General features: G+C 40.3%; 1 protein-coding gene across 3 annotated transcripts in view; it reads left to right on the top strand.

The window, feature by feature from the left end:
• LOC117973668 (netrin receptor UNC5A-like) overlaps window positions 1-25,422 on the top strand; it is a 105,424-nt gene that overhangs the window by 45,040 nt on the left and 34,962 nt on the right. For all 3 annotated transcript variants that reach the window (XM_058996435.1, XM_058996437.1, XM_058996436.1), the window contains exon 2: window positions 16,978-17,199. In XM_058996435.1, coding sequence (XP_058852418.1) covers window positions 16,978-17,199 — 222 coding nt within the window. The remainder of the gene's footprint in view (window positions 1-16,977; window positions 17,200-25,422) is intronic.

Here is a 25,422-nt window from a genome sequence, read left to right as displayed (position 1 = left end):
GTGAAGGCACCTAATTAAAGATACAGGAGCTGACCCCAACCCCTACTCCCCCTGCTCCTGCACCCCTGGGCATGGAGATATTGAAACGGGAATAACAAGAGAATTGGAGCAGATTACAGAGCAAAGGTCAAGGACAGGAAAAGGGTTGTAAGTCTCTGTTTCTCTTTACAGTGTGTGTGGTGTAGCTAACCACATGAATAGCTTTACTGTATATCAGTGCACCATGATGATGATGATGATGATGATGATGATCAGGGGTTCATTTATATACAGAAAGGTACCGTTTCTTAGAATTAAGGAAGAGGGATAGAGTTGCTGTGTCTAGACCTAATGTACCGACCTTGAATTACAGCATCTGCTCTGCTTGGGGATCAGGGTTTCCTGTCTGTTTGAACAATACCAGCAACGGGCTAATCTGACGAACATTGTACATGTTATGAATATGCGGTCCATTGTTTGATTGTCACCGGTCAGAAATGGCCCTGGATCTGGATCCGGTGTGATCTGGCACAAATGAGCCTCTGATAATGATAACCAATGCACACACATACAGAGTGTGCTGACTGCTCACATCCAGTAATGAATCTGTATCTTAAAGATGTATATAATACCAGTAGTTTGTCATGTTCTACCCACCTGCGATATCTATAGGAGGCTAGGAGTATGGAGAAGAGAAGACAGACAGGCAGGATCCTCACATCAGGATACTCCACACATTTTATATAAAATGTCCTCTGGGTACAACTCTGTAAAAGAGATGTTACTGTTACATCTCTGCGGTCCTGTCCCGGAAAACAAACTCAGTAAATATATGGATTGTATATACAGTTTTTAATGTGAAATATAAATATCAGAGTTTTTAATGTGAAATATAAATATCAAAGTCGGAGCTGTTATTTTTGCTGGTGTCTGCAGATCCGACCCACCAGTGTGTAGATAATGTTCTTATTATGCAGTATAAATCAGCAGCAAGGCACTTGCTGTTATTTCGCATTCAAGGTCGACAGGCATTTGGAAACGTTCCTGCCATTTTTTTTTTCCTTTGGGGGGGGGGTTCGAGTTTTCTCCAGCTTTAATCCAGGAATTTTTTTAAATAATTAGGATAACTGAACCCTAATTGCATCTGTTTGTGATCTACATGGTTACCATAACAACCTATCGACACAGATAATGGATCGCCTTTCGTTGCCACCCCACCCCCACCCCCAACTAAAAATAAGTGACCTCCTTACGAGATCTCCATAACCTTTTATAATTATTCCATTTAACTGTAATATAAATGCCATTTTGATTATCTGAATCGGGCATGCTTGGAATGCTTACTTTCCTCTGTAAGTAGCCACTGGTAATAACTTTGCTACAGCTGTTCCAGGTGTGAGACATTTAAACAGTAAATCTGGTACCACATTCATCTTCCACAGCTTCTCTAACATCAGCATCTGAGACTCTCTGTGGTATCTGGTCCCACATTCATCTTCCACAGCTTCTCTAACATCAGCACCTGAGACTCTCTGTGGTATCTGGTACCACATTCATCTTCCAGAGCTTCTCAGACATCAACACAGAGCCCAGTACAGCAGATGAGGCGAGCTGAAGGGAAGTGCGCCCTTGAAACATCTCGATGCGCTGCTGCCCTTTGTGAGGGTGGGTTTCTTTTATACACCAACAGGAAGAAGACATATCCTTGTTCCTTAGCTGGCTTCTCAGTGAAGCTGCCAACCTCTAACCCTCACCCTTCTACACAACTGCGCAGTACGAGCAAAATATATCTAATTGCAGCCTCCTTGCGAAAGTGTTTTTATTACAGTGAATCTGTCCGGCCTTTCTCGATGTGCAGGCGTGCTCTGTGGCACTCCGGTGGTGGTCATTCTGCAGAGGTGTTAAGTTTGATGGGGCCTCACTTTTGCTTGGTTTTTCATGTTTGAAACTGTAAAACATGTTCCTGATTTTTCACTTGTACAGTCGTTTACTGTATTTGATGGTGAGGAGGAATGACCTTTTAGATCTCCCCCGAGGCTCCATCATGGAGTGAATGTCTTATCCCATAATATTTCATGCTGTGGTCTCTCTCTTTATGCAGTAGTATGTGTGTGATAGAGAGAGAAACATGAAACCGAAAGGGCAACAAGTAAATAACAAACCAAATAAAAAAAATCTTGATACCAGAGCATAAGGGTAGGCGACAAAAAGAACAGTAAGTGATAAATGTGTACGGAAAACCCTTTTGAGTATGACTGCAACATTTTAGCTTTCATCTAATTTAGGTATGAATATTTACTGAACGTGGAGGGGGGAGGAGGGCTAAAAGGAAAAGAGGAAAATGGTTCAGTTCAGAGTCCTGTGGATCTGGATTTTTAAGAAAAGGTCGATGAACAGAAATGAATCTGTTTCCTTTTCATTTAAACAATCGTTTTACTGTACATCCGTCTGCCCACGTCCCTCATTTGCATTTTTCTCCTTCGGTGCTCTGGAAATCTTTGATATGTCAATTGCAAAGCATTTCAGGTTGAAAAACAAGAAGATGTTTTTTTTTTTTCTCTCTTTCTATGCTCGTTTCTGGTTGTTTCTCACAAGATGCATTAATAAAGAAACAGGTGGGTGGTGGGGGTGGTAGCGGTGGGTGGGGGGGTCAGGGGACCGCTAAACTAGCAGGGAAAGGGGGAACATCCCAGGGCACTCAATTAGTCCGGGTGAGATTTGTGGGTTTTGTGTTTGGCCGATATTGTTAACAGAGTCTGCAGGGGGATTGTTTTGAATGCCGCGGGTGAGTGATGGCAGATCTTTCCAGCTCTCGGTCTGTGCAACGGCACAACTGTTCCATGCAGTGTCTTTTACCCTCCGGCACACACACACACACACACACACACAAATGAATGGGCTTATTCTTAAACCCAGGGATTTCCGACACTGCCCACTATCTGTTTGTCTCTCAGGCTCCAGCCTGACCATGGCTCTGAATGCCAATCAACTGGCATTTGTTTTTCAACTCCAGCAGTGTTCTAAAATATTAAGTCTGTTGTTTCCAAGGTTACTGTGGTTTGCCAGCCAATCACTGCTGTAGTTACCTGTATCAGTTAATTAATGTTTGGAACTGGTGTTTTTTTTATTTTATTTTATATTCAAATTTTGGTTTGTGGTATTTTATAGAAGTCTCGCACCATATTTCTCGCCAAATAGCAAATTCAACGCATTGTTTTTTCATTGTCTGGCAAAGCTCGCTTGTCAGCTGCTCTGTGGGTTTTGGCTTTGTTTCAGTTCAATGTCACAACTATGTCCTAAGAAGCTGTGTGTTTCTTTTTTTTTCTTTAGGCCCTTGTATTATTGCAGTTCGAGTCCAGGCTATTCCTTTGCCGACTAAGGATGGGAGCTCCCAAGGGGCGGCGCACAATTGGCTAGGCACTGCCCGGGGGGAGGGAGGGCTAGGTCGGCCAGGGTGTCCTCGGCTCACCGCACACCAGCGCAGGGGTGGTAGTGGTGAGCTGAGCCTAAAAAATAATTGGACATTACTAAATAGGGGAGAAAACTATAAAAATAATTGGCGACCACTAAATAAAAAAAAAAAAAAAAAAAAAGTAAACGATATTCAGTAACAAACATTAGTAAGCAGAATAAATAATATCTGGTGCTTTTTATGGGCGGAGAATATGATTTACAGCAGCCTGGAGCACTGTGGGGGCTAATCTGTGTTGTATTTTGATATAAACAAGCTCAGTTTCTGAGGTTAACACAGCTCTTTTAGGATGAGGGGGTGGTGGTTTCCTTTCCTAGCTGAGATATGGTCGTATGGGTAGTGTGGTTCACTGGGTTGTCTGGTAACCCTATTTGGTTGCTTGTGAGTCCCGTTTGATTTTCTTGAACATAAAAGACCAAAGTCAACCCGAATTAAAGTGTAAAAAAAAAATCCAAAAACGAGCCGTTGCTCAGAATGCACGAGGACTGCGCTGTTTGCTTCTGGTTCTTCGGTCCTTTTGGGAATAATGTATGCTGATCTCTCCAGGAGGATAATTGTAGATCTCTTTGTTTCCAGTTTCAAACGTCAACCTGTGTGTTTTGTTAAATGTTGATGAGCCTCCGTAGCACAGCGCCTGCTGTTGAAGTGATCAGCTTCGTGGGCAGTGTTTAGTCTTCTAATGATCGAATAGAACTGACCTGCAGACCCCTGAAAGACAACAGCAGGAAGGATGGCTTTCTGCTGAAACCGAGGACGCTGTGATCATGCTCTGTCATAACTGGAGAGCCACTGGGTGGTGCAGATTTGAACACATTTTAAATGGATTCTGACTTTTTTTTCCTAAAAATTTCAAATTAATTAGCAACCATCCTTTTTTTTTATCAAATAATGCAAACAAAAAAGAGGAGTTTGTATATGCATGCATGTTTGATTTCATATAGTTTCTTGGATCTCAAATTGTTGACTGGATGAGGTACTGTGTACACCAGTTCCGAACAACCATGTGTTACTGATCATTTCTTCGATATCTGTACAGTTTCTGCATAAGCAGAAGTGAAAGCATAATGCAGGAACGCGAGAAACCAAGCATAAGTGTGCAGTATCGCTCGCTTAGCTAGCAGTGTCTTACCAGAACACAGCAAGCTGCATTTAATAACTGTGCCACAGCTGTCAGTTGCTCTACCCTGGCTTATCGGAATAAAACAGCCATTTAATAAGACTACCTTCGCAATCTCTCACCTCTTGCAAGAAAAAGGAAAAGAAAAATGCTGTAGGAAGATAAAACAGGCAGCCTTAATAACTACTACAGTTCTGATTTATTGAACACTGCCTCATAGGGGGGAGTAGAAGAGCCACGCTTAATAACTGTGCCACAGGCGTCTTTTCCATGGCAGTTTCCTCCGCTGGAATAAAGTGGACACCCATAATAATTGTAGCACAGCTTTTTCCAATTTATTGCACAAAGGCCTCTCCCCAGATAAAGCAGACGCCTCTAATTACCACTGCGAATCAGAAACTGATTACATTTAATAGTGGTGGCCTCACTGTTGACATACAGCTCTTCACGATGAAGTTGCAGGCTCCTATCTTCAGGTCCACATCACTGCACTCGCTGATTGTGAACTGAGGGGGCATGGAGTTCTGCCAGCCAGGTTAATAAGGGGCTTTCGGGAAGCCAGCAAAGGTGCGATCTGAGCTGATAAAAAAAGTGTGCGTTTGTTTTACTCGAAATTGAAACAGTTGCTTGCCAGCGTCGTCTATAAAAAGACCAATTTGTCTTGTGTTTGTTTGTTGTTGTTTAGTTTCTCAGCTGACAACAAGGTTTCCTGACTTCCTCCTTTGTTCTTTAAGAAGACACTAGACCGCCTAGCCTAATGAATGTTATTAACGCATAATGGCCACTATTTGTCTCAGCTTCTATTCATGGAATAGTTTTGACGACCCTAACTGAGTGATCGCACAACTCCAACTTGAAGATAAAAGTTCTCAGTTCTTTTTCAATTTCTATAGGAGGCTGTGTGGTCCAGTGGTTAAAGAAAAGGACTTGTAACCAGGAGGTCCCTGGTTCAAATCCCACCTCAGCCACTGACTCATTGTGTGACCCTGAGCAAGTCACTTAACCTCCTTGTGCTCCGTCTTTCGGGTGAGACGTAATTGTAAGTGACTCTGCAGCTGACGCATAGTTCACACACCCTAGTCTCTGTAAGTCGCCTTGGATAAAGGCATCTGCTAAATAAATATTGCAACAGGCATTTAGAGTACATTGTTACAGCAGCTGTTTACTCCCTGCATTGGATAGATAACCAATAAGTTTGGGAGTAAAGATTTGAGAACTTCTTTTTTATTTTTGTTGCTCCAACAAAGAGAGGAATTGTACTGCTCGGCTGGTCTCTCCCGGCTGCTCCTCGCTCACATTCACAGCTGTGATGTGCTCTGTGGGGGGGTCTGGCTTGATGATAGTCTAGTCTGTGGGGCTGCTCTTTATTCCAGCCCTTCCTGCAGTTAACAAAGAGAGCTCCTGATTGGGATATGTAAAGCATTTTTAGAACGCATGCTGCAGCAAAACAAGACGGGGGGAAACGCAGGAGTCCGTGAACGCTTTACTTAGGCATTTTAAACAAAATAAAACACAGACATTACTATATTTTGGTTTAACAGAAACGTTAATGTTTAGAATCGCTGCGTTGCCATAGTATGATTGGTGTACCAGTAAATGGTGTTATTGTTATTCCCTCTGTATCTTATGAGACTGTGTGTCTGGGCTACATGTTTTAAATGACTGAATAAACAAAAGGAAGCAGGAGAGAAAGCCAGCTTATGAAAGCTATGCTACTGTGCCATTGTCACCTCCAGGCTGTTATAAATGATACAATCACAGGAGAAACGGTACAGGATTCCTCTTCCCTGCTCTTTCAAGGTGCCAGGGCCCTGATAAAACTTCCCTAAGCACAGCGCCAACCGAGATGTAAGAAGGGAAGATGGGGAACAAATAATGAAGGCTGCCTGGTGAGATCTGTGAAGTACAAAAAAAAACAAAGTGAATTGAGCCTCGAGATCAACAACATCAAGATTCTTTTTTATTTTTAACAAACAAATAAATAAAAAAAACACATTAATATTCAAGGGTTGCTGAGGCAAACCTGAGAATTATTATTTAATGTATTTATTTATTTATTGCGCCTTTACTACAGTAAACAGTTTGCGGCGGTTTCTTTTTTATTTTTTTTTTCCTGTAAAAAGGTTTGAAACATTAACATTAGGATTTTTTTTTCTTTTAGAAAACACACACACAAAAAAGGAAATATCCTAAAAATACAGATCTCTTATTTTTAGCTAACCCAAAATCCTCCACTGACAACCCAAACACAACTCCCAGGACGCACACCAGGAGCTGAGTAGAAGTGGCAGAGAGGTTTACAGAACACCCTCCTACAAGCACTCTGCTTTTTTTAATCTTTACATGAGATTTACAGGCGGCCGTTGTATTGACGTTAAAACAGTTCAACTAATTAAGCATGCCCTTGGGGATTAATTGGCTGTTGTACTGTGATGCTTTTAAAAGCAGTGTGCATTCCTAACAGTACAGTATGCAGTAGTCTAAGAAACACAGTGCTATGAATACCCCACCCTGAGAGGCTTTTTATGTTCAGCTTTTAGTTTTTGCATGTGTTTCTGTATATGCATGTGTTTTGTAGTTAGATCAGATAAGGGTTGCATCTTTTCCCAGATTAACTGTACTGTATATTTGTTTTAAAGCACAATGCAGTTGACCTGATATTGATCTTTGCTTAGCTCACTTTTGGGGCTTTCTTTGTTTGTTTGTTTATTCATACATTTGTTAGTTTGTTTTAATGATTCACTTGATGAAAACCTGCTGGGACTCAAGGTTTAAAATACCAAGACATTGTACTTTTGAAAAGATAAAAAAGAATAAGATATGAATATATGCAAACATACACACAATTGGGTGATTACATAAATAAACACATACATTAATGTGAATACACATTCTTTTGAAGAAGAAGAAGAAGAAGAAGAAGAAGAAGAAAGGGTAAGGCTTATACGTTGTTTGAAACTGAACCTTTTTTTAATCTGGTTACAATTCAGTTTTAGCAACTAATTATTGTGTGTATACAGCAGTGTACACATTTATTTGAACTCCTCAAGATTTGCCATTTATATCCTTGATCTACCTACCTGCATGACAGCCTCATCTGGTCTGTAATTGGTGATACAGAAACAACAGGCACTCGTGTGAAAATCAAAACAACAGAAGCAATGTGGTGTTCTAATAAATGTGCACACCACTGTATATAAACCCACTTGCAATTGTATGCATACATCCCTGACATGAACTCAATTCCAGTGTTGGATTCTTCTTCCAATGGTCTCATGGATTAGACCAGTGTCTATGAGCCTTACCCATTCAGACCATATGCCTAAAAGGCCAGGAAACTGTTTATTTGACAAAAAAACACCTGCTCCAAGATGACTCCCTGCTCTGTCTCCCAGCTAGGAACAGCACGCTATCTCTTATTAACACACGAGTACGTGGTGAAGATAGAAATGGGCACCGCTATTCATATTTCATTTTTTGTGCTGCTCTGTCCGCCTGGTTTCCAACATGCATTTTTCTCTTTAAATGTCATCCTTTAGATTTGCTGTGTGTATAGTTGCCGTAAATTACCTGTCAATGGCATGACAGTTAAACGAAATAAATAAATTGAGTTTCAGCGCCAAAAACATCTCGGCCCTTAAAGAGCGGGGGAGATAAACGTGTCCCGGCGGGGCGAGCTTGGGAAGAGGAAGAAGAAACTCCCTGTCATTCTTTACGAAATAGGATTTTATCAGCAGTAACTTGTCTTCTTGACTAATTCATCAGAGGTATTAACAACATAACTGCGCTTCTGATTCCCTTGTCATCTTATCACCAGGATGAGATCAGTTCAAATAAAACTAAATAAGCAGCCCTTTCTTTTTTCTGTCAGTATGATGAAGGTTAGCACAGCTGCTGTCTGTATCTCTATGTATTGAGCCCCTGCCTTGACACTGCAAGGGGTTAGCATGCATCAAGTAGGAGGCTTTGGTAGCTCATCGCAAAACTCTAGTTTCAATCCAGCTAGGAGACTAGAGACTTTTTTCAACAATCATGTCTCCCCTCTCTCAGGAAGTGGATTCATGCAGGTACCTCCAATAATTTTTTTTTTTTTTTCCCTGCAGGCCTACATGGCATGCACCGGTTGAAACACAAAATGCATGTTGTCTGTACAGAGGCTGTGCCAAGAAAAGCATAGAAGAATAAAAATAAACAGCAACTGTTTTTCCTGATTGGCATCACAAATGCCTCTGTGACTGTCATTTACTGTCCTGGATGTACCTTACTAGCACAAAATCTCTACCTGTGGAACAGGAAAACTGTACATATTAACTGTACGTATTAAACTGTACTGTACGTATTAAACTGTACGTATTAAACTGTACTGTATGTATTAAACTGTACGTATTAAATGCCAAAGACCCGCCTGTTCCAGGAGGTCAGAAGGATTAAAAACCATTCCGTTTTTAATCAGAGGAATTCCCCATTAAAACCTGTGTTGTTTCTCTTCAACACGTTATAAAGGGAACTCCGTTCTAACAGGATCTGTTATAAGTGGAGCGCACCTGTATTTCAAATCAGGTTTGTTCCATCCTTGGAGAAACACACATTCACAGTTAATGATGCTCTTAATGATAATGGTTCATACGAGAAGGAATTGAGCACAGTCATTTTGGACAGAGGGCGGTCTTTTATTTTATTTTTTGTGAACCAAGTTGTGGTGGCTTCTTCAGCCCAGCTCTTCAGCTTGTGGTACAGCTTTATCAGGTGTTTGTAAGAGAGGTGAGGAGACAGACTCTTGGCAGTCACTAAGCAGGACTTGGTTTCATCAGCTAGATTAATGAACCACGGACAGTACTGTATAATTTCCTTGAGCTTAGCTTTTTAACATCCAAGCTAGAATGCCTTTTTATATTTGAAATCCATCAGTTAAATGTAAGTAAAAAAAAAGAAAAGAATAAAAGCAAACAAAAAAAAAAACATTTCTGCAGCATTGGCAGGATACAGTACCTGCTGAGCGCTCGCTTTCCTTGTGGGCATGTAAATGCCCCCATTCTGTTTGCTGCTAATGGAAACTGTAACCATTAAAAATAGAACAGGGAATGATTGCTGTGAGGGTGATGGTGGAGGGGGGGGGGGGCCTTAATAAAGAAGCTGGGGCCGTGTCAGTCAGTGTGTTGGATTGCAGCCTGGCGGGTTGTCCAGAAATGCCCCCGACCCCCTGCCCGATGCCTCAGCCTGCCAGCTAGCTTCGTGCCAATATCAGTGCCCCCGTGGGCTGTCTTGTGAATGCCAGCCTCCGCAGAGTTCTGAATATCACTGGATAACGTACAGGCAGGAGGGAGCATTTATAATGCAAGTTCAGGACCCCGCTGAGATGCAGCTTTTTAATTTATTTTCACTAAAGCTGCTGCAGCACCAGGTTGTTCTCTATTCAGGGAGTATGTTTGTGGGAGTTTGGAGGCAGTGTGCCTCAGTGATTGGAGCTGGAGATGGATCACATTTTATTATACCTGCTGGAAGATGTCCTTCACCCTGTCCTTCATCCTGATCTATATAGAATATCTACATTAAATAGAAATGTGTTTATTCAATCGTTTATTTATGTCTTTATTTAAGCTGCAAGATACGTTGAAAAATTAGATTTTGTTGTACAAGTTTGCTGAATGAGCTTTCACAGAGGCAGGTGAATCTGCAGAGAGAGACTGTGATGAAGCATTTCATCTTTTTAGTCTTCTGTGTAATATTTCAGCCAGGAATGCAGTCCATCCTTATGAAGGTGAGGACCCAAATGGAGGTGCCAGGAATTGAGGAGTCAGTGATGGGATGTGCACATACTGGTGAATTTTTTTTTTTTTTTTTTTTCTCTTCTCATTATTCACAGGAACATTAATGTACTAGTACCTTTTCTGTACTGTATAGTTTTTTTTTGTTTGTTTTAGTTTTTTGCTCAATATCATTTGCACAGCAGTTGTTTTCTTAAGAACTTTTAATTGCATGATCTTATCTCTGTGCCTGTGTGTGTGTGTGTGCATCCACAGACGGGTATAAAATGGATAGTCTCATTCCTGTGATTTTAAAGTTTATTTTTTTGGTTTTGCAGCACAATAAACGTATACTTTTCAGTACTGGAATCAATACAAATTTATTATTATTATTATTATTATTATTATTATTATTATTATTATTATTATTGTTATTATTATTATTATTATTTCTATAGCACCTGGTAAACAAAAGAAGGAAAACTATTGGCGCACTCACAGGCTGTTTTTAAAGCTCTTCAGTTTAGTAGTGGTATACCGCTTGCTTTATGAGGCATTGTTGCGTGTTGCTTGTCAAAGGCGAGGGGGTGTTTTGTGTGGATGAGTGCAGCCCTCTGTCCACAGGGATTGCACGCTGGCTGTGGGGAAGGGCAGTCTTATTTAGTGCTCATGAAAAGTGACAGACTGATGGAGCTGGAAATTGAAAGCCCTGTTCCACTGAAGGGCTGAGTGCACTGATGTGAGGTGCTGATGGACACTGAGTGACTGCTCCTGCAGGGACTGAAGCGAACTGCCCCGCTTTACAAACGACTCGCAGCTCTTCTTTTTACAAGGATGTAAATTACGTACAAGCCGTATATCGCTGATTTGATAACAGAAGCCCTGTTAATCAGGTACCTCACTGACACTGTGTTCTCTTCAGGCTGCCTCATCTCGTTCAGTTAAAGATGTTTTTTATGTCCTCTGTGTCCTTTTAAGGATGTGTTGCGTGTCCATCGTGGTCTCCATACCGAGGATTCACCAAGTCCATCCTGTTCTTTTGATTCAGCCTTCCATGAGCATTCAAAGACATAGATTACACTATATTATAGCACTGTGAATACAAGTTACAGATGGATATCATCACAGAACATATGCATCTGAATACAGATCCGGGAGTCTGTTTTAAAGAAGACTGACCCTGTTAAAGAACTGGTTTCTCTGAGTGTCTTGAACATGTTGGTACAGTCGGGTGCTATAGAAGCCTGTGTACAAGGCCGGCTGCTTGCATGCGTCTGTATGGGAAGGAAGCACACTGGGAAGTGTTAGCTCCCTCGAAGCCCCCACTGAACCAGTACCTGTGCCGCATTGCTCCCTATCACGAACATCCAAACTCTGTTATTTCAAAACCGCAGCAGAACACTTGCTGTAAGCAATGAGTCACTGGATATGAAAGAAGCAATGCAGGTGCAAAAACAGCATTTCCACAAGTCAGCTCGCATTACATGTAGATTTCCATCCCCTACCTGTTGATCCCGTTTCCACCCACTGGGGTTGTGGTTGATGGTAATGCTATTCATCAGATACCAGCTTGCTGGGCGCTGTAATGCAGTCTTGCAGGGTAGAGGTGTGCCATGGCTCTTACCATCGCCTCAGGACACGCGGCTAAAAGGATGACGTTTGTCGAACAATGATTAAAGCCTCCGGCATGCTTTTAGCACGCAGACTGCTATGCAACAGCCCATAATGTTCTTCCCAGGATCACAGTGTCTTGACGTCTGTATAAGTGTATAACACTGCTTTAATCCCCAGGTGTGCTTGCAGTAGATGTCCGCCCAAGAGCACAGTGAAGTATAAGACGAGTAATGACACGTTTCCCTGGACTGTATCTAGAGATAAGACTTGGCTCTATTTTCATTCAGATGAATTGTATGGTGTAATTGACATTGAAGATGCTGGTTATAGGCATTGTGGCTTGTAGATGAGGGAGGGAGGTAAGATAATATCAGTAAAAAAGAACAGATTCATTGAGACTCTCAATCATTGCAAGACTGAGGCGGGCCTTTAAGTTAACATCAACTTGTTTATGATGTGTGTGTGTGTGTGTAAAAGTTGTGTGTCTTTTTTTTCTGTTTGTTTTTGTTTTGTTTTTTTACTAAGGAGCTTACATTTGTATGTATGTATGTATGTATGTATGTATGTATGTATGTATGTATGTATGTATGTATGTATGTATGTATTTATTTATTTATTTATTTATTTAATTATTTAATTATTAATATTATTACTATCATTATTAGAGCGTCTCTTTTGAAACTCATTCCAGGCAGGGCAAAAAGTAAAACTACAAATTGATTGAAATAAAAAAACAAATCCATAGATTCGTGTACAAAATCTATTCCTATATTATGTAAGTTCCTACATCATGACGCTCCCCTGTGGGCAGCTTCACTTAAAAATAAACTGCTTCCACTTGTGCATTACTGACCCATACATTATATATGTATATGTGGAATCCACTTTGACATAAAACAGAAGAAAGTGAAGAAAGACAGTTTCAAGCCAGAAATAGCAGAAATCCATTAAGAATCCATTTGCGAAGCAAGTATTTGTAATACAAATGCCGTTGTGGTTTTGTTGTTAAATCACTGGAATATGAAATTGTTTAATATTCTGGACAGCAATTTTAATTAAATGAATTGCTAAAGACATTGTAAAGTGATGATGGTGTAATAAAACCCGTGTTATAGCTGTCATTCATCATTGTGATGTAAGTTATGCCTGGCGATTGCTCATTGATGTTTCCCTGCAGGGACGCGCCGCAGATAAAACATTTTAATTGGCTCAGAAAGGGCTAGAAAGACGAACGTCTTCTCCACTTAGATTTATTTTTCTCACTTTCCATTTTAACTGTTTAAAATAAATAAATAAATAAATAAGGTTATCCTGTAATGGCTGCCTTATCTTTTTTTGCATTAACCATTGCAGAACCAAGAGATGGCAAAACAAAACCATTTTTGATGAAAAGGGTTGAGGGTTGTGTCCTATAGTGGTTTGTATACAGGAAAATCAAAATGTAATCGTATCTTAAAGAGCTTGAAAATAACAAACACGACATAAATAAAATGTAAAATGTGAATGTCACCTTAAATTTAGTTTGCTAAAACTTAAAAGCTAACTACCTGTACTGACAGAAGGACACACAAGTCTGCCCTGGCTGGGAATGTGCTCAGTTCAGTTCCATGCCCTATTTTATATTGTACACATCCCATCTCTGTGCATCTGCCCTGTTTAAAAATCTTTAGAAATACAGGTCAATCAAACTATTAGGATGTCCAAGTCAAGTCAAGCCAGTGGACAGCATCACGGTTTTAAACAGTTTAGAGATGCTGAGCCCTTTTGAGCCAATTCACCTTCGCGACAAAAACTCAAGGTGACTAAATGCAATTCTGCATCTTAAAACTTAATGGGCATTAGCGAGCCATTATCATGCTTCCGGATTTTCAATTACATTTTGAAACCATGCAGATGCTCATCGTTCACCTGTCAGGACGCCTGCAAAAAACTTTATTCTAAATAATATTAATAAAAAGATTAAATTGGTCTCTTTCCATTTCACTGCTCCACCAAATATAATAGGGAGAACTGCATCAGGCTTGTGCAAAGTGATAGATGTCCCTCATCCGACACAGAACATTTAGTTTTCATTAAGAGTTAAACGTGTACATGATACATTAGCAGGGGTTCAGTGCCTGCCACCGCCAGCTCCCTGTATTTCACTCTGATGAATTGGCGAACCCAGCGCTGGCAAGGAGATGACAAAGGAAGCCTGAAAGATGACATTAGTATGACACACGCTTTGCCAGCCGGCTAATGTCTTTGTGCAGGATGCCGTTCTAGCACTGGCTAATACTGACCTCACAGCTGCAGAAGTGAAGGTCAGGCAGAGCGACACGCTCCCGTTATTAAATGGGACGCTTCAATCATGAGGCTATACCAGGACCAACACGAGAACTCCCCAATACTGGATTCCAGGGAATGATGTTTACATTAAGATGTATGTGTGTGTGTGTGTATATATATATATATATATATATATATATATATATATATATATATATATATATATATATATATATATATATATATATATAATATATATATATATATATTACTCCCCACCCCCCACCAGAGGGTCATTCTTGTTTGGGCGGAACCATATTTCAGGGATGGAAATAAAACTATTGCACAGCAGTTTCACCCATTCTCAGCTTGGTTAGCCACGGTGTACAGGTAACAGGTGTGTCTTATTAAACTCATTGCATAACCTGAACAGATCAAACTGCCATGCAATGGGAATCTTCTTTCAATCCCTGTATTTGATTTTTTTCAACATCAAAAAAACTACTGGTTAAAGTTGCCTTGACTAGCTAATTGTAAGCATTAAACAAGATGATAGTATAGTCTTGCTGCCATTCATTCATTGTCCTCTTTCCCGGTTCTATTAAGCCTTGGCTTCCCTTGTCCACGCAATGCAGCTGTCATCATCTCTCAGTTGGGTGGTGGGAGTGTGGCAGACCTGAGGCTATAGCCGCTATAACCAAGTTGTCTCTTCTTCACACGCTCTGGGTTATCCTTCACTACTCCAGTTCAGTTCACGGTGAGCTGAGATTGGGTTGAGATTGGAGCTGGAGCCATTGTTTTAGCTGGGATTTGATCTTGCTTGTCCTAGAGTGCATAGTAAATGCAAGTCCTTGGAGAGCAATGCCACAGATTGCTTGTGTTCTTATAGAAAGAAAAAAAAAAAAACCCGGAAGAACAGATTTTGAATTTCTTGAGCATGTACAATAAAAATGACATGTTGACAGACCACCAGGCATAGCCTGCAACATTTGCACTTTTAGTGAAGCAAAAACATTCATATAAATACACTCCTATTGGAATTCCCTACAGAGGCATGTACTGTACATTGTTTTATTTTGTATTGCCACAGTACTTACAGAATCCTATTGGTTGGGGGTCTGAATCGTGCAAAGAAAATTGAGTGAAGTTTTTAAAGAATACACAAGCTTTAATATCCGACTCTCCTGGGATTGTGTCTGTTGTATTGAAGTTATTTCTAAGATTTGATGCAATTTCGAACGCACGGGGAATGGAAAAACTGCAACCTTTTATTGTGACAACAAAAGTACCCAGAATGCTTTGTGTCTGAAACCTGTAGCAGTTGTGTAGCATGGCAGTGATCTTGCACATCTCGGATGTGTGTGTTTTTATTTGTCCTTTTGATTAATAGCATCCCTTAGTGACGATGCATATTACACTGCAGTCTCCTCCGGAGACAGTGATGGCAACAGGCAATACAGGTATATGTTTGTCTCTGAGATGTGACATTTGCAAGACTTACAATACTTCATCATTGACTAAACCCTACTGCAAAGCCATACATGCATGCGCTCTGCACCACTGTGGAGAAAGATTGACCAGTGCTGTATTGTTGGCTGCTGGCCCTGGTTACCCATCTGATTGGTAATAAATGGATGACAATTTCATCCTCAGTTAATGCATTTCTTTCTGCAGAGAAATCTGATCGACGTGCGCTGTCCCACTTAATCCAGCAGGATCAGCTGCTGTATGGCAGAACTGAGAAGAAGGTATCTTGATAAACAGCTTTCAGAATGTGCTTGGAGTGTGTCGTTTTCAATGTTTGAAGCTATACAGGCATCAGGGGCTCATGGAAATGTATCAATCCCTTTGTGAGTTATACATGTAACAAAACAACTGAAGAACAATGTTTCTCAAAATGGGATAAACATTTAAGATGCGCTGACAACTTAACAAGCCCCCAGACATACAGTACCTTCACCAATCTTGAATACATACTGTTGATGTGGACAAATATCACCACAAAAGATGAATTAAAGACTCGTTTAGACTTAAATGTGAAATGCCCTTGGCATTGCTGAAAGACACAGAGCTGTCACAAGGGACAGTTAGTAAGACTTGATACTAAACCAAGTTTGTATTCATCTTTCCAACCTGTTTCTGAATCAGTTTCTGTTGTATGTTTATTTAAATATATATGTTATTCTTTGACGTTCTGATTTAAGGCTTCCTTTAACCCTGCCCATTTTAATACCTCTTTCTGAGGATACAGTACGTGATTTCCACAGAGATCAGCCATGTCCAAAGTTAAATGACAGGGCAGAGGCTTGGAAGGTAGGCTGACAACAGCATCCTGTCATCTGAGCATGAGCAAATAAATATAGGAATAATGTCAATAACAAAAATAAAAAACAAAAATATACAGTTTTGAAGTACTGTTTTTTCAAGTTACTATTGTGTAATTGGAGCTTAATTCTACACAACACAATCATTGGTTGAAGTACAAAAACTCAACACAACTGAGTTAGCAATGGATTTTCGAGGGTGCCCCATTGATTTTTACATGTATGCAGTCCATTAAGCATTAACCTTAATCTCTAGGGGTGTCGCCTAACTAAATAATAATCTCATCTGTCCAAATGTTAGAATTTCCACCTGCACAGCATGACTGGGTTGCAGTGTCCAACAAACAAATGAGTACTGGAGGAAGCGGCTATGACTGAATGTGCTGTGGTTTCTCTGTGCTCGAGAATTATTCTCTGAAAGCTGCTGCAGCATCATGGTGTTCTGTTTTCCCTTCCCAGACGCCCAGCACGTTGCCGCGGTAACCAATCCCCTCCCTGCGGCCTTCTCGGACCTGCTGCCCCACTTCCTGTTGGAGCCGGAGGATGTTTATATCGTCAAGAACAAGCCAGTGACCCTGACCTGCCGCTCCACTCCCGCCACGCAGATCTACTTCAAGTGCAATGGGGAGTGGGTTCACCAGGACAACCACATGATCGAGCGCTCCTTGGACCCCCCTACAGGTACAGGGCTGGGGGGGTGGGTTGGGGATGCTCTGAGAAGCTGCCTAAGTTTACCAGATTTCCAGAGTGAAAAACCCAGACTTTTTTTTTTCTCTTCAGCAACAATTAAGAAGTTTAAGATTGGGTGTATAGAGGATAAAGGCACCTGACAAAATAAATCAATAATTATATATTTGATTTCATTATTATATATCATTTTTAATCAGTTATAAAAACAGCAGTGTTAATCAAAACACAACAGAGGCTAACTTAAAATGTGAACTTGGCTGGTTACAAAAAAAACCAGCCATGGTCCAGGAAGTTTATTTATTAAACACATAATCAGAATTATTAAACAAGTAATCCATAAGCTTCATTATTATTTTTTTTTTTATAATAAATTACTGTGCTGTCACCTTACTGGGTACACTGCTCCAGTTTTGTACTTATGAAAGATGTGAATACAAATGACTGGGACAAAAAAATGAAGGCTGAAAACTGGGACGGTCACACTTCTCCCGGGATGTCAGGTAACCCTATTCATGTAAATGTTCTTCATCATCAAATATGACAACTGAAACACAACTGCTGGAGAAAAGCCAGCCCTCCTTTTCGTCGTCACTGATGGACTCCCTATATCCTACCTCAAAGTGTTCTTTACACTACATTACTGTTGCCAGAGACAGTGCCTTTTAAAGCTTCTTTACTCACAAAGATTAGCTCTGTCCCTCTTGGTATGGCCCAACTGGACTGACTTGAGTCCGTTTCCATTGTGCAGACACTATAACAAGGTTATTTTGCAAGCAAATCCTGCTTAGTGCGTCTGAGTCCCTGAGCTTTACATTTACACTTTGATTACTATTTCAAGTGGACTTCTGTTGGCAGAAGAAACCTTACATTGGTTCCGCCCTCCATCAATGCTGGTAATAATAACTTGCCATTGGAATATCTCTATCATATTAATGTCAGTGTAACAAAAGAATAATTTCCAGGAGGTCGGAGCTCATTTTCTTGCGCCCTGAGCCGTTTCTACTGCACATACCCTGTTTGTTTGTTTCTGTATCCTCCGCAGAGAAGCTGTCCTCAAAATAGATGTGCCAGTCGCTGCTGAGCTATGATTCAGAATGAATGTGTGTGTTAGCCCCTCAACATCCCAGCACAATACCCTGCATCTAAACTCTCTGCAGTGTCTGCCTGCGAGCACAGTGTTTGCTGTGCAAATTCTTGTTGGAACCTTCACTGAACTAGCCCTAGAGGACTGGCCTTTGAGACCACTGCTGCTTTAACAGTGTGCCAAGCAACTGCTAATGGGCAGGGAGAAGCCCTGAGGCAATGAAAGGAAGCATTTCAGCAGTGACTTATAAATATAGAAGCAGTAAGAAATAGTCTGCATGTTGTATAGTTGATAAACATTGCTTTCTTTTTTTTCTTTTATAGCCAACAAAATCTGTCGGCCCAGAAAGAATGCCAAGGTTAATTCTGAACATCCACACTTTTAATTGCATCTTTATTCTCTTGCAGAGGAAAGGTGCGAGTTGTCAGAAGACTGAACTATTCCCAAATTGATATTTTAGATTAAGTATTTAAGGTGTTAGTACTAGGGGTGTTAATAGTTTAGAGTTTAAACCAGCTCCGTGTTGATAATATGCCTTGACTCTTGTGCAAAAAATATGCATGTGAAATCTTGATGTTGGCTTAGTGTTTGTAGCAAGTGTACAGTTTAATTAATGTCATAGTCAATATTTGCTGTCAGTCTTTTCCATGGTGTTCTGCAGTTTTAAAATCGAAAAAAAACAAACAGTACAGAAGTGCTTCTTCTGGTTTTTTGTTTTTCTTCAAACACTCCAGATGTGTTTACATTTTAAACAGTTTGAGCGTTTTAGGATGTCTCTAACGGTTTGTTTTTAAACGGGTCTAGAAGAGCAGTGGCGAAGTGGCTGCTGGAATTTGGTTTCTGCTGGTTTAGCTTTAAGGGATGAGGAGATAGGAACGGAGTGTGTGAGACCATAGCAGGATTGTGTTCCCAAGTGCACACGTGCAAACTGTTTCAGTCTAACACGTCTAGGAGTGAAAAGTGCCGTGTGTGTGTGTGTGTGTGTGTGTGTGTGTGTGTGTGTGTGTTTGAAGCTTTTCCATAGATGCCACTTTCAGCTCTGAAGTCTTGAAGGGTAACAGGAGCAATATGAAATGTAACGATGTAACAAGGTGGTAGTTGAAGAAAGAGGCAGCAGTCAGATACACTCCTGTAGGACTCTGCATGATGTTTAACCTTTATCCACTGGAGTAAAATGATGCAGGTCACAGCAGCAACCACAACAGAGAACCTGTCATGCCAATGCATCACACAGTACATCAGCTGTGCAACCGACTGTATTTTTACACTGCTGTGCGGGGGTTGCTTGCCTCAGCAGTTGAAGGTTAGTTCAATTTAGTTTGATTGGAACCCTCTCCAATGTTAAAAACTTTGATTTTATTTTTATTAAAACACAATCAATGCACTCCCCAGATAACAGCTGTAACAGTAATAAACTGATTTACCATAAATAAAATGGTGTCACTTGCACACAAGGGTGACACGTGTATATTTTGTATAGTGCTCTGTAATGGTTAGCTGTACACTTGTTCAGCTATCGGTCTATAACTCTATCAATCCTCATTATGTCCTCTCTGCTGTATTTCTCTGACTGCAGACTCACACTTTGTCAAGCTCGTGTTTTCCTGCTTGTCTGTCTCCCTGACAGGCTACAGCAGTTTCATCCCTAATATATGAAGATGAAGATATTACCTTCCTCCAGAAATCAATGCGAGATGGCAGGCTATCTATGAGAATTACAGCACTGTGTGTTAGTGGATGCAGGTCAAACAGGGCAGACTGTTAAATGGAAGGGAACTGACACTTTTAGGAATAATAATAATAATAATAATAATAATAATAATAATAATAATAATACAAAAATCAATATGATGTCCCAAAACTTCTGCCGCTTTTTAAAAATCTTTGACAACTACGCTTGAATTTTACTTCTTAATCTTTTTAAGTGTTTTCAGTTAACAGTAGAGAAAGAAGGTATGTTTCTTCTGCTACACAGATCCATGTAAGTTGAGTTTCTAATGGTGCCCTCAGACCGTTCTCAATTGTTATTCAATCTGCGGTTTGAGGATTGCAGAATCAATGAAGGGACTCATGCAACCTTTATCCTCGTCCCGCAATTCCTCTCGCAGTCCTCGAATCTGCAACAATCGACACCTGAACGTTCTTTATGGCTCAGTTTAAAAAGATGGATCCCACAGAAATAGAACAAGGAAATTCTATGTTGCATTACGTGACCGTTTTCTGATTTAACTTCGGTTTGGAGGAGAGCGGCGAAAAACAGACAAATGTGATTAAATGTGATCTGCAGTGGAGTAACGGAGAACAATCAAGCCACAATTTAAGAAAAAGCCGATACGTCCATCAGCTTGAATTTAATGAGCATGTGGAAATACGAGAGGCAGGAGAGGACAATGTGGTCTTAAATGAAGATAATGGGCCTGGACCACCTGTTGCACAAAGATCAATAACGAAGGGCCTAATTGATAAAGCATTATCAGCTGGATTCCTGTAATGGGAATTGTGTTTCATTCGGATGGAGCGGCTGATGGAGAGCTATCTGGTGGTGATGATGGGCTGAAACAGATGGCAAGGTCAATCGTTTCTGAATCACAGCTGCCTCTCAACACCATTAACTGGCCTTTTTTTTACGGGTGAACGTCTTGTAGCTGCGAAGAGGGGCTACTTTCTGGTTTTACTGCACCTGCACAGAGAAAACGAGGAGAGAATGAAAACATTCAGGGCTCTTGCTACACATAGGGACCCCTGTTTTAAATCAAGGGTAAAGTTGGCCTTCGTTTCCTCTTAAAAGAAATCACACAATTGTATAATATAATATAGTATAATATGGTTATAATAGCAGCAAGAAACAACTCATAATATCATAAGTTAATTCAAAGTTAATAGTAAATGTCTATAATAAATACCAGAGCTGTAGAGGAACTAGGGGCGGCAGAATGTTTCTCTAAACAACTTAAAATAGAATCACATGGAATAATAATAATAAAAAAACATACTGAGCAACCAGTGTCTCTCTGAATGTAAATCACATAACAGCCGTAAAAAATGAAAATGTCTTTACCCAAAACAGGACTTGAATGACATCAAACAACGGCTGGTTTACAGTCCTTCTGAATCAACTCGCGGTGGTATCAGACCTGTAGCATTTAGAGAAGGGCTCACTTATGAATTGTGCTGCATGAAAGAAACTGTGCATTGATGTAAATATTCTGGGGGAGGGGGGAGCTGCTGTCTTTATTTATCACAATTTTCATTCCTGAATTCTTCCTTAAGACATTTACTTTGGAGAATTAACAAAGCCTTGCTGTTTACTCTCGCTTTAGAAATATAAATAAATACAATTAAATAAAGTAATACATAAATCAAACAGATTTGGCATGCTTTTAATAGAGCAGAAAGTGTTTCCAATCTGGTGGTGTTATTTGACACATTATAATTACATGTTAATTGGGCTCAACGGGTTCAGAAATCAGTTCAATAAATAGCTCTCTGTATGTATGCATCTCTACAAGCAAAGTAACTTTATTCTACAGAATAAAAATGAGCAGTTACATTGTGTGTCTATAATGTGTATATAAAAGGACAGTGAATTCATGCAGCAGTATGGTAGTATACAATATACAGGGTGCGTCTGGTATTGTAAGCAGTATGATACATCATGATGATTTAGAATACTCTGCTAAATTGGAGAGCCACGCTCCATTGGCTCGCTGCACCACACATTAAAGTGATCTGCATGTGTTTCTCTTTGCTTCAGAACTTTCACTCCTGAAAGAAATAGAAAGACAACCAACATCGACAATGATGCCTATGATGGCTGACTTATGGGACACCCTGTAGAACACAACAACTGTAGCTTTGTAAAAGGATGCACGTTGTATTCACGTTATACAACACGGTATGTGGCGGTTCTGTAGCGGTAACCAGAAAACCTGCTGACCTCAGACACGTCCTGGAGCAGAACTTCATGATGTTATCTTATTGAAGCTGATTGAAAAGTGCTGACATCGTTTTTAAACAAAAACCACAAACAAGTAACAGTACAGTACAGTATGTCAAAAGTGCAGTGTGCACCAAGCCTCTGCCAACTAGCCTATAAAAAAGGAACAGAAAACACAAACGTTTTCCAAAGTAGAGCTCATTATCATCTCCAAAGCAACAGCAAAACAAATGAAAATGTTTTCAATTTAGGTTACTTCTTCTCCTTCCTCCTCCTCCTCCTCCTCCTCTTTTTTTATTTCACAGTGTTTGTTCCGTGTGACAGCTTGTACAGATTGCCTTCCTGAGTGCAGACAGAAGACTCAGTGTAATTCATTTACTCGCAATGTGTGCTTTCCATTGTTTCTGTTTTTAACCACTTTGCTGCTCTCAGAATATCGTACCCAATGAGGAGTAATTACGGGATGAACGCTTGCAGGTTGGTTTTTATTGAGCCAAAATCCCCCCTTTTGAGTGTTTAAACAAACAGAAAGCTGCAGGCTACAGTGGTATTTATCTGTTTTCGAGGGAGGTTAGCAGCTAGAGGATACCTGATCCCTTTCAGTATTTTCATTACAGTCACTGCAGTTTTGACTCCTCACCCAGAAAAACTGTTTCCAGCAACGGGAGGCAATATTAAAATTACTTCACTGAATTCACTGCTGGACTGTATGGTCTGCATTGAAGGCAAATTACTTTAAAGAACGGTGCATTCAGGGAATAAAATAAGGAGCTGATTTTGTGTATTTCAGTGCATTTTATGATTGGGTGTGTTTGTAGATAGACTTGTAAACTTTAACGCTCCACTACCGCTGTACTGTTTTTAAGATTTATCCCATATAATTCTATTGTTCAGAATCTGCAACAAAGGGTATCCACACTGAGGATTTCTTCACCAAAATATTGAACTTGTGTTTGTGCAACATCAAGATTAAAAAGGGAGCACAAATACATATATATTGCATCTATATTTATTTGTTTAAATGGTACATTATGTGTAACATTTGAATGTTACGCTGGTGTCCCATAGAATACCCCTGGTAAATAAGATGATGCATTTGAATACATTTGATCTTGAGTGTAAAAATGTAAACAATTACAAAATAATAATAATTAATAGATCTAGCTAAAATAAGCAAGATTGACTTATTTTTACTCTACCTGTTAACTCTGTCTCATTTATAAAGGTGCTATGTTCTCATGCTGGGAAGTGGCAGATAAGATGTGCTCTTCTGCCACCAGCCTGTGTACCAAGCAGGCTCTGTCTAATTGAATTGCGGAGTGAACAATGGAAAGGCATTCAAATCTGCTGGTTCCAGTGCTTGCCTCTGATAAGCAAAGGGCCCAGGCGGAATTGAGGTTGACTTGAGTGGAAATAGGAAAGTGAGAAAGAATAGTCTCTTGCTGACAAAATTGATATTTCCTCTCAGCCAACAATCTCTTTAATGATGCTTACCCCGGGTCTGGGCACCTTGCTCCTGCTTGCTGGCAGTCTCCTCCTCTAATGCAGTGCAGTGAAGCAGTCTCCACAAACCCCGGCTGACACCAGGGCTGTTTGCAATGAAGAGCCCTTACCGCCCCAATACACCAGACACCTGCAGCTGAAAACGAACTGTACAGTGTACATGCTTCATCTTCCTACTCCAGACTTTGAGGTGAGAAATACTTCCTTTAGGCAGTGGCTTTGGGTGGCTTTTGATGTCAATTCAGACAAGTCTAATCCTGGCCTTTCATTTCCTCCCAGCTGGATTCTTGTATATTTTTATTATTTAATAAATGATGCTGATGTTAACCCATTGAGTGCCATTGTCCTCATTTGAGGACAGGCTACTTTGTAATCTTTTGGAGCATTTTATATTTTTTCTTTAACTATATTGTTACAATAACTGACTCTAATTTTGTTAGCCGCAAAAGTGAAGTCTAAATGTATTTGGTACCTAATGGGTTCACATACATCTGGACACTAAAACAAAGCAAGCCGGACTGTGGCGTCTGTTGGGATGAAAAAATGAGTTCTGGAACTATGCCATCTGTCAAGCAAGAACACGTGGATATTGAGAAAATAAAAATGGCTAGGAGAACAAAACTAAACAGCCCTAACAACCAAACAATTACAATAAAACACCACAGAAAGTCATCTGGGATAACAGGGTCCACCCAAGAGCGGCTCCATTTTCCACTTGCAGATCATTCAAATGGAGTGCTATGTGTGCTACGTGCACTAGACTTTGAAAAGGAGGACACTGCTGGGAAACCTGAAATGAGGCTCACACGGAATTAACTCAACAAACTCTGCACCTGTTAGCTTGAGTTCAGGCTGCACTTGCAGTCGCAGAGATGGAAAAATGAGATGCATATTTCAATAAGCACCTTAATCACTAGTTTAATAAGATAAACAGAAGGAGGTTGTCGTGTGAATGGTTGAACACCTTTAGAGCAGAGCAAACGTGCGTCCCATGAGAATAAATCCTCGCCTCCAGTCTGAACAGGGACACATTCACTGCTTCTGTTTGTGCAGGGTTTATTTTTGGATCAGGAGCAGCCTCTTCCAGGCTTAAATATGTTGTCAGTGAGGTTTTCTTACATTGAGCTGTGAAAGGAATCCCACACCGCCTGGATTATCCACAGAACAGCCAGGTCTTACTGTTCCACACCGTTTACACCACACCAATCTTCAATTAAATCCTGCTTTTTTATTCTTCTTCTAAATAGATTCAATTCAGTGTTAATGTTACAAAAAAAAGAAACAACTCTAGAGTGCTTAAATGACCTTTTATATGATGTAGTTGCTTGTTTTCTATAATAATAAAAGTACTACTGCTAATAATAATAATAGGAGTCGATGGAAATAAGCCCCAAGGTAACTGGCTCAAATTTTTAAGTCGGGAGTGATTTTTAAAGTCATCCAATCTGTCGTGTCACAGGATGCCCACACAACATTATTAATATCTGTCTATCCTCCATTCCATCCTTCTTATTTGTGAAGACCTACTGTAGTAAGGTGTAATAGCAGCTCCCCCCCAAGCATCAGAGAAGTGACAACTGGTCACTTGGATAACTGGTTTGTTTGTCTTGCCCAATGGACTCAATATATAACCACCCGTGTAGGATTAATGGGCACGTGCTTTTCCTAAGTTAAATTTCGGTTCTCTTTT

This window comes from Acipenser ruthenus, chromosome 22 (genome assembly GCF_902713425.1).
Source record: "Acipenser ruthenus chromosome 22, fAciRut3.2 maternal haplotype, whole genome shotgun sequence".
Lineage (NCBI taxonomy): Eukaryota > Metazoa > Chordata > Actinopteri > Acipenseriformes > Acipenseridae > Acipenser > Acipenser ruthenus.
Note: the sequence above shows the minus strand (reverse complement) of the source record. Positions and strands in the feature narration are given on the sequence as shown.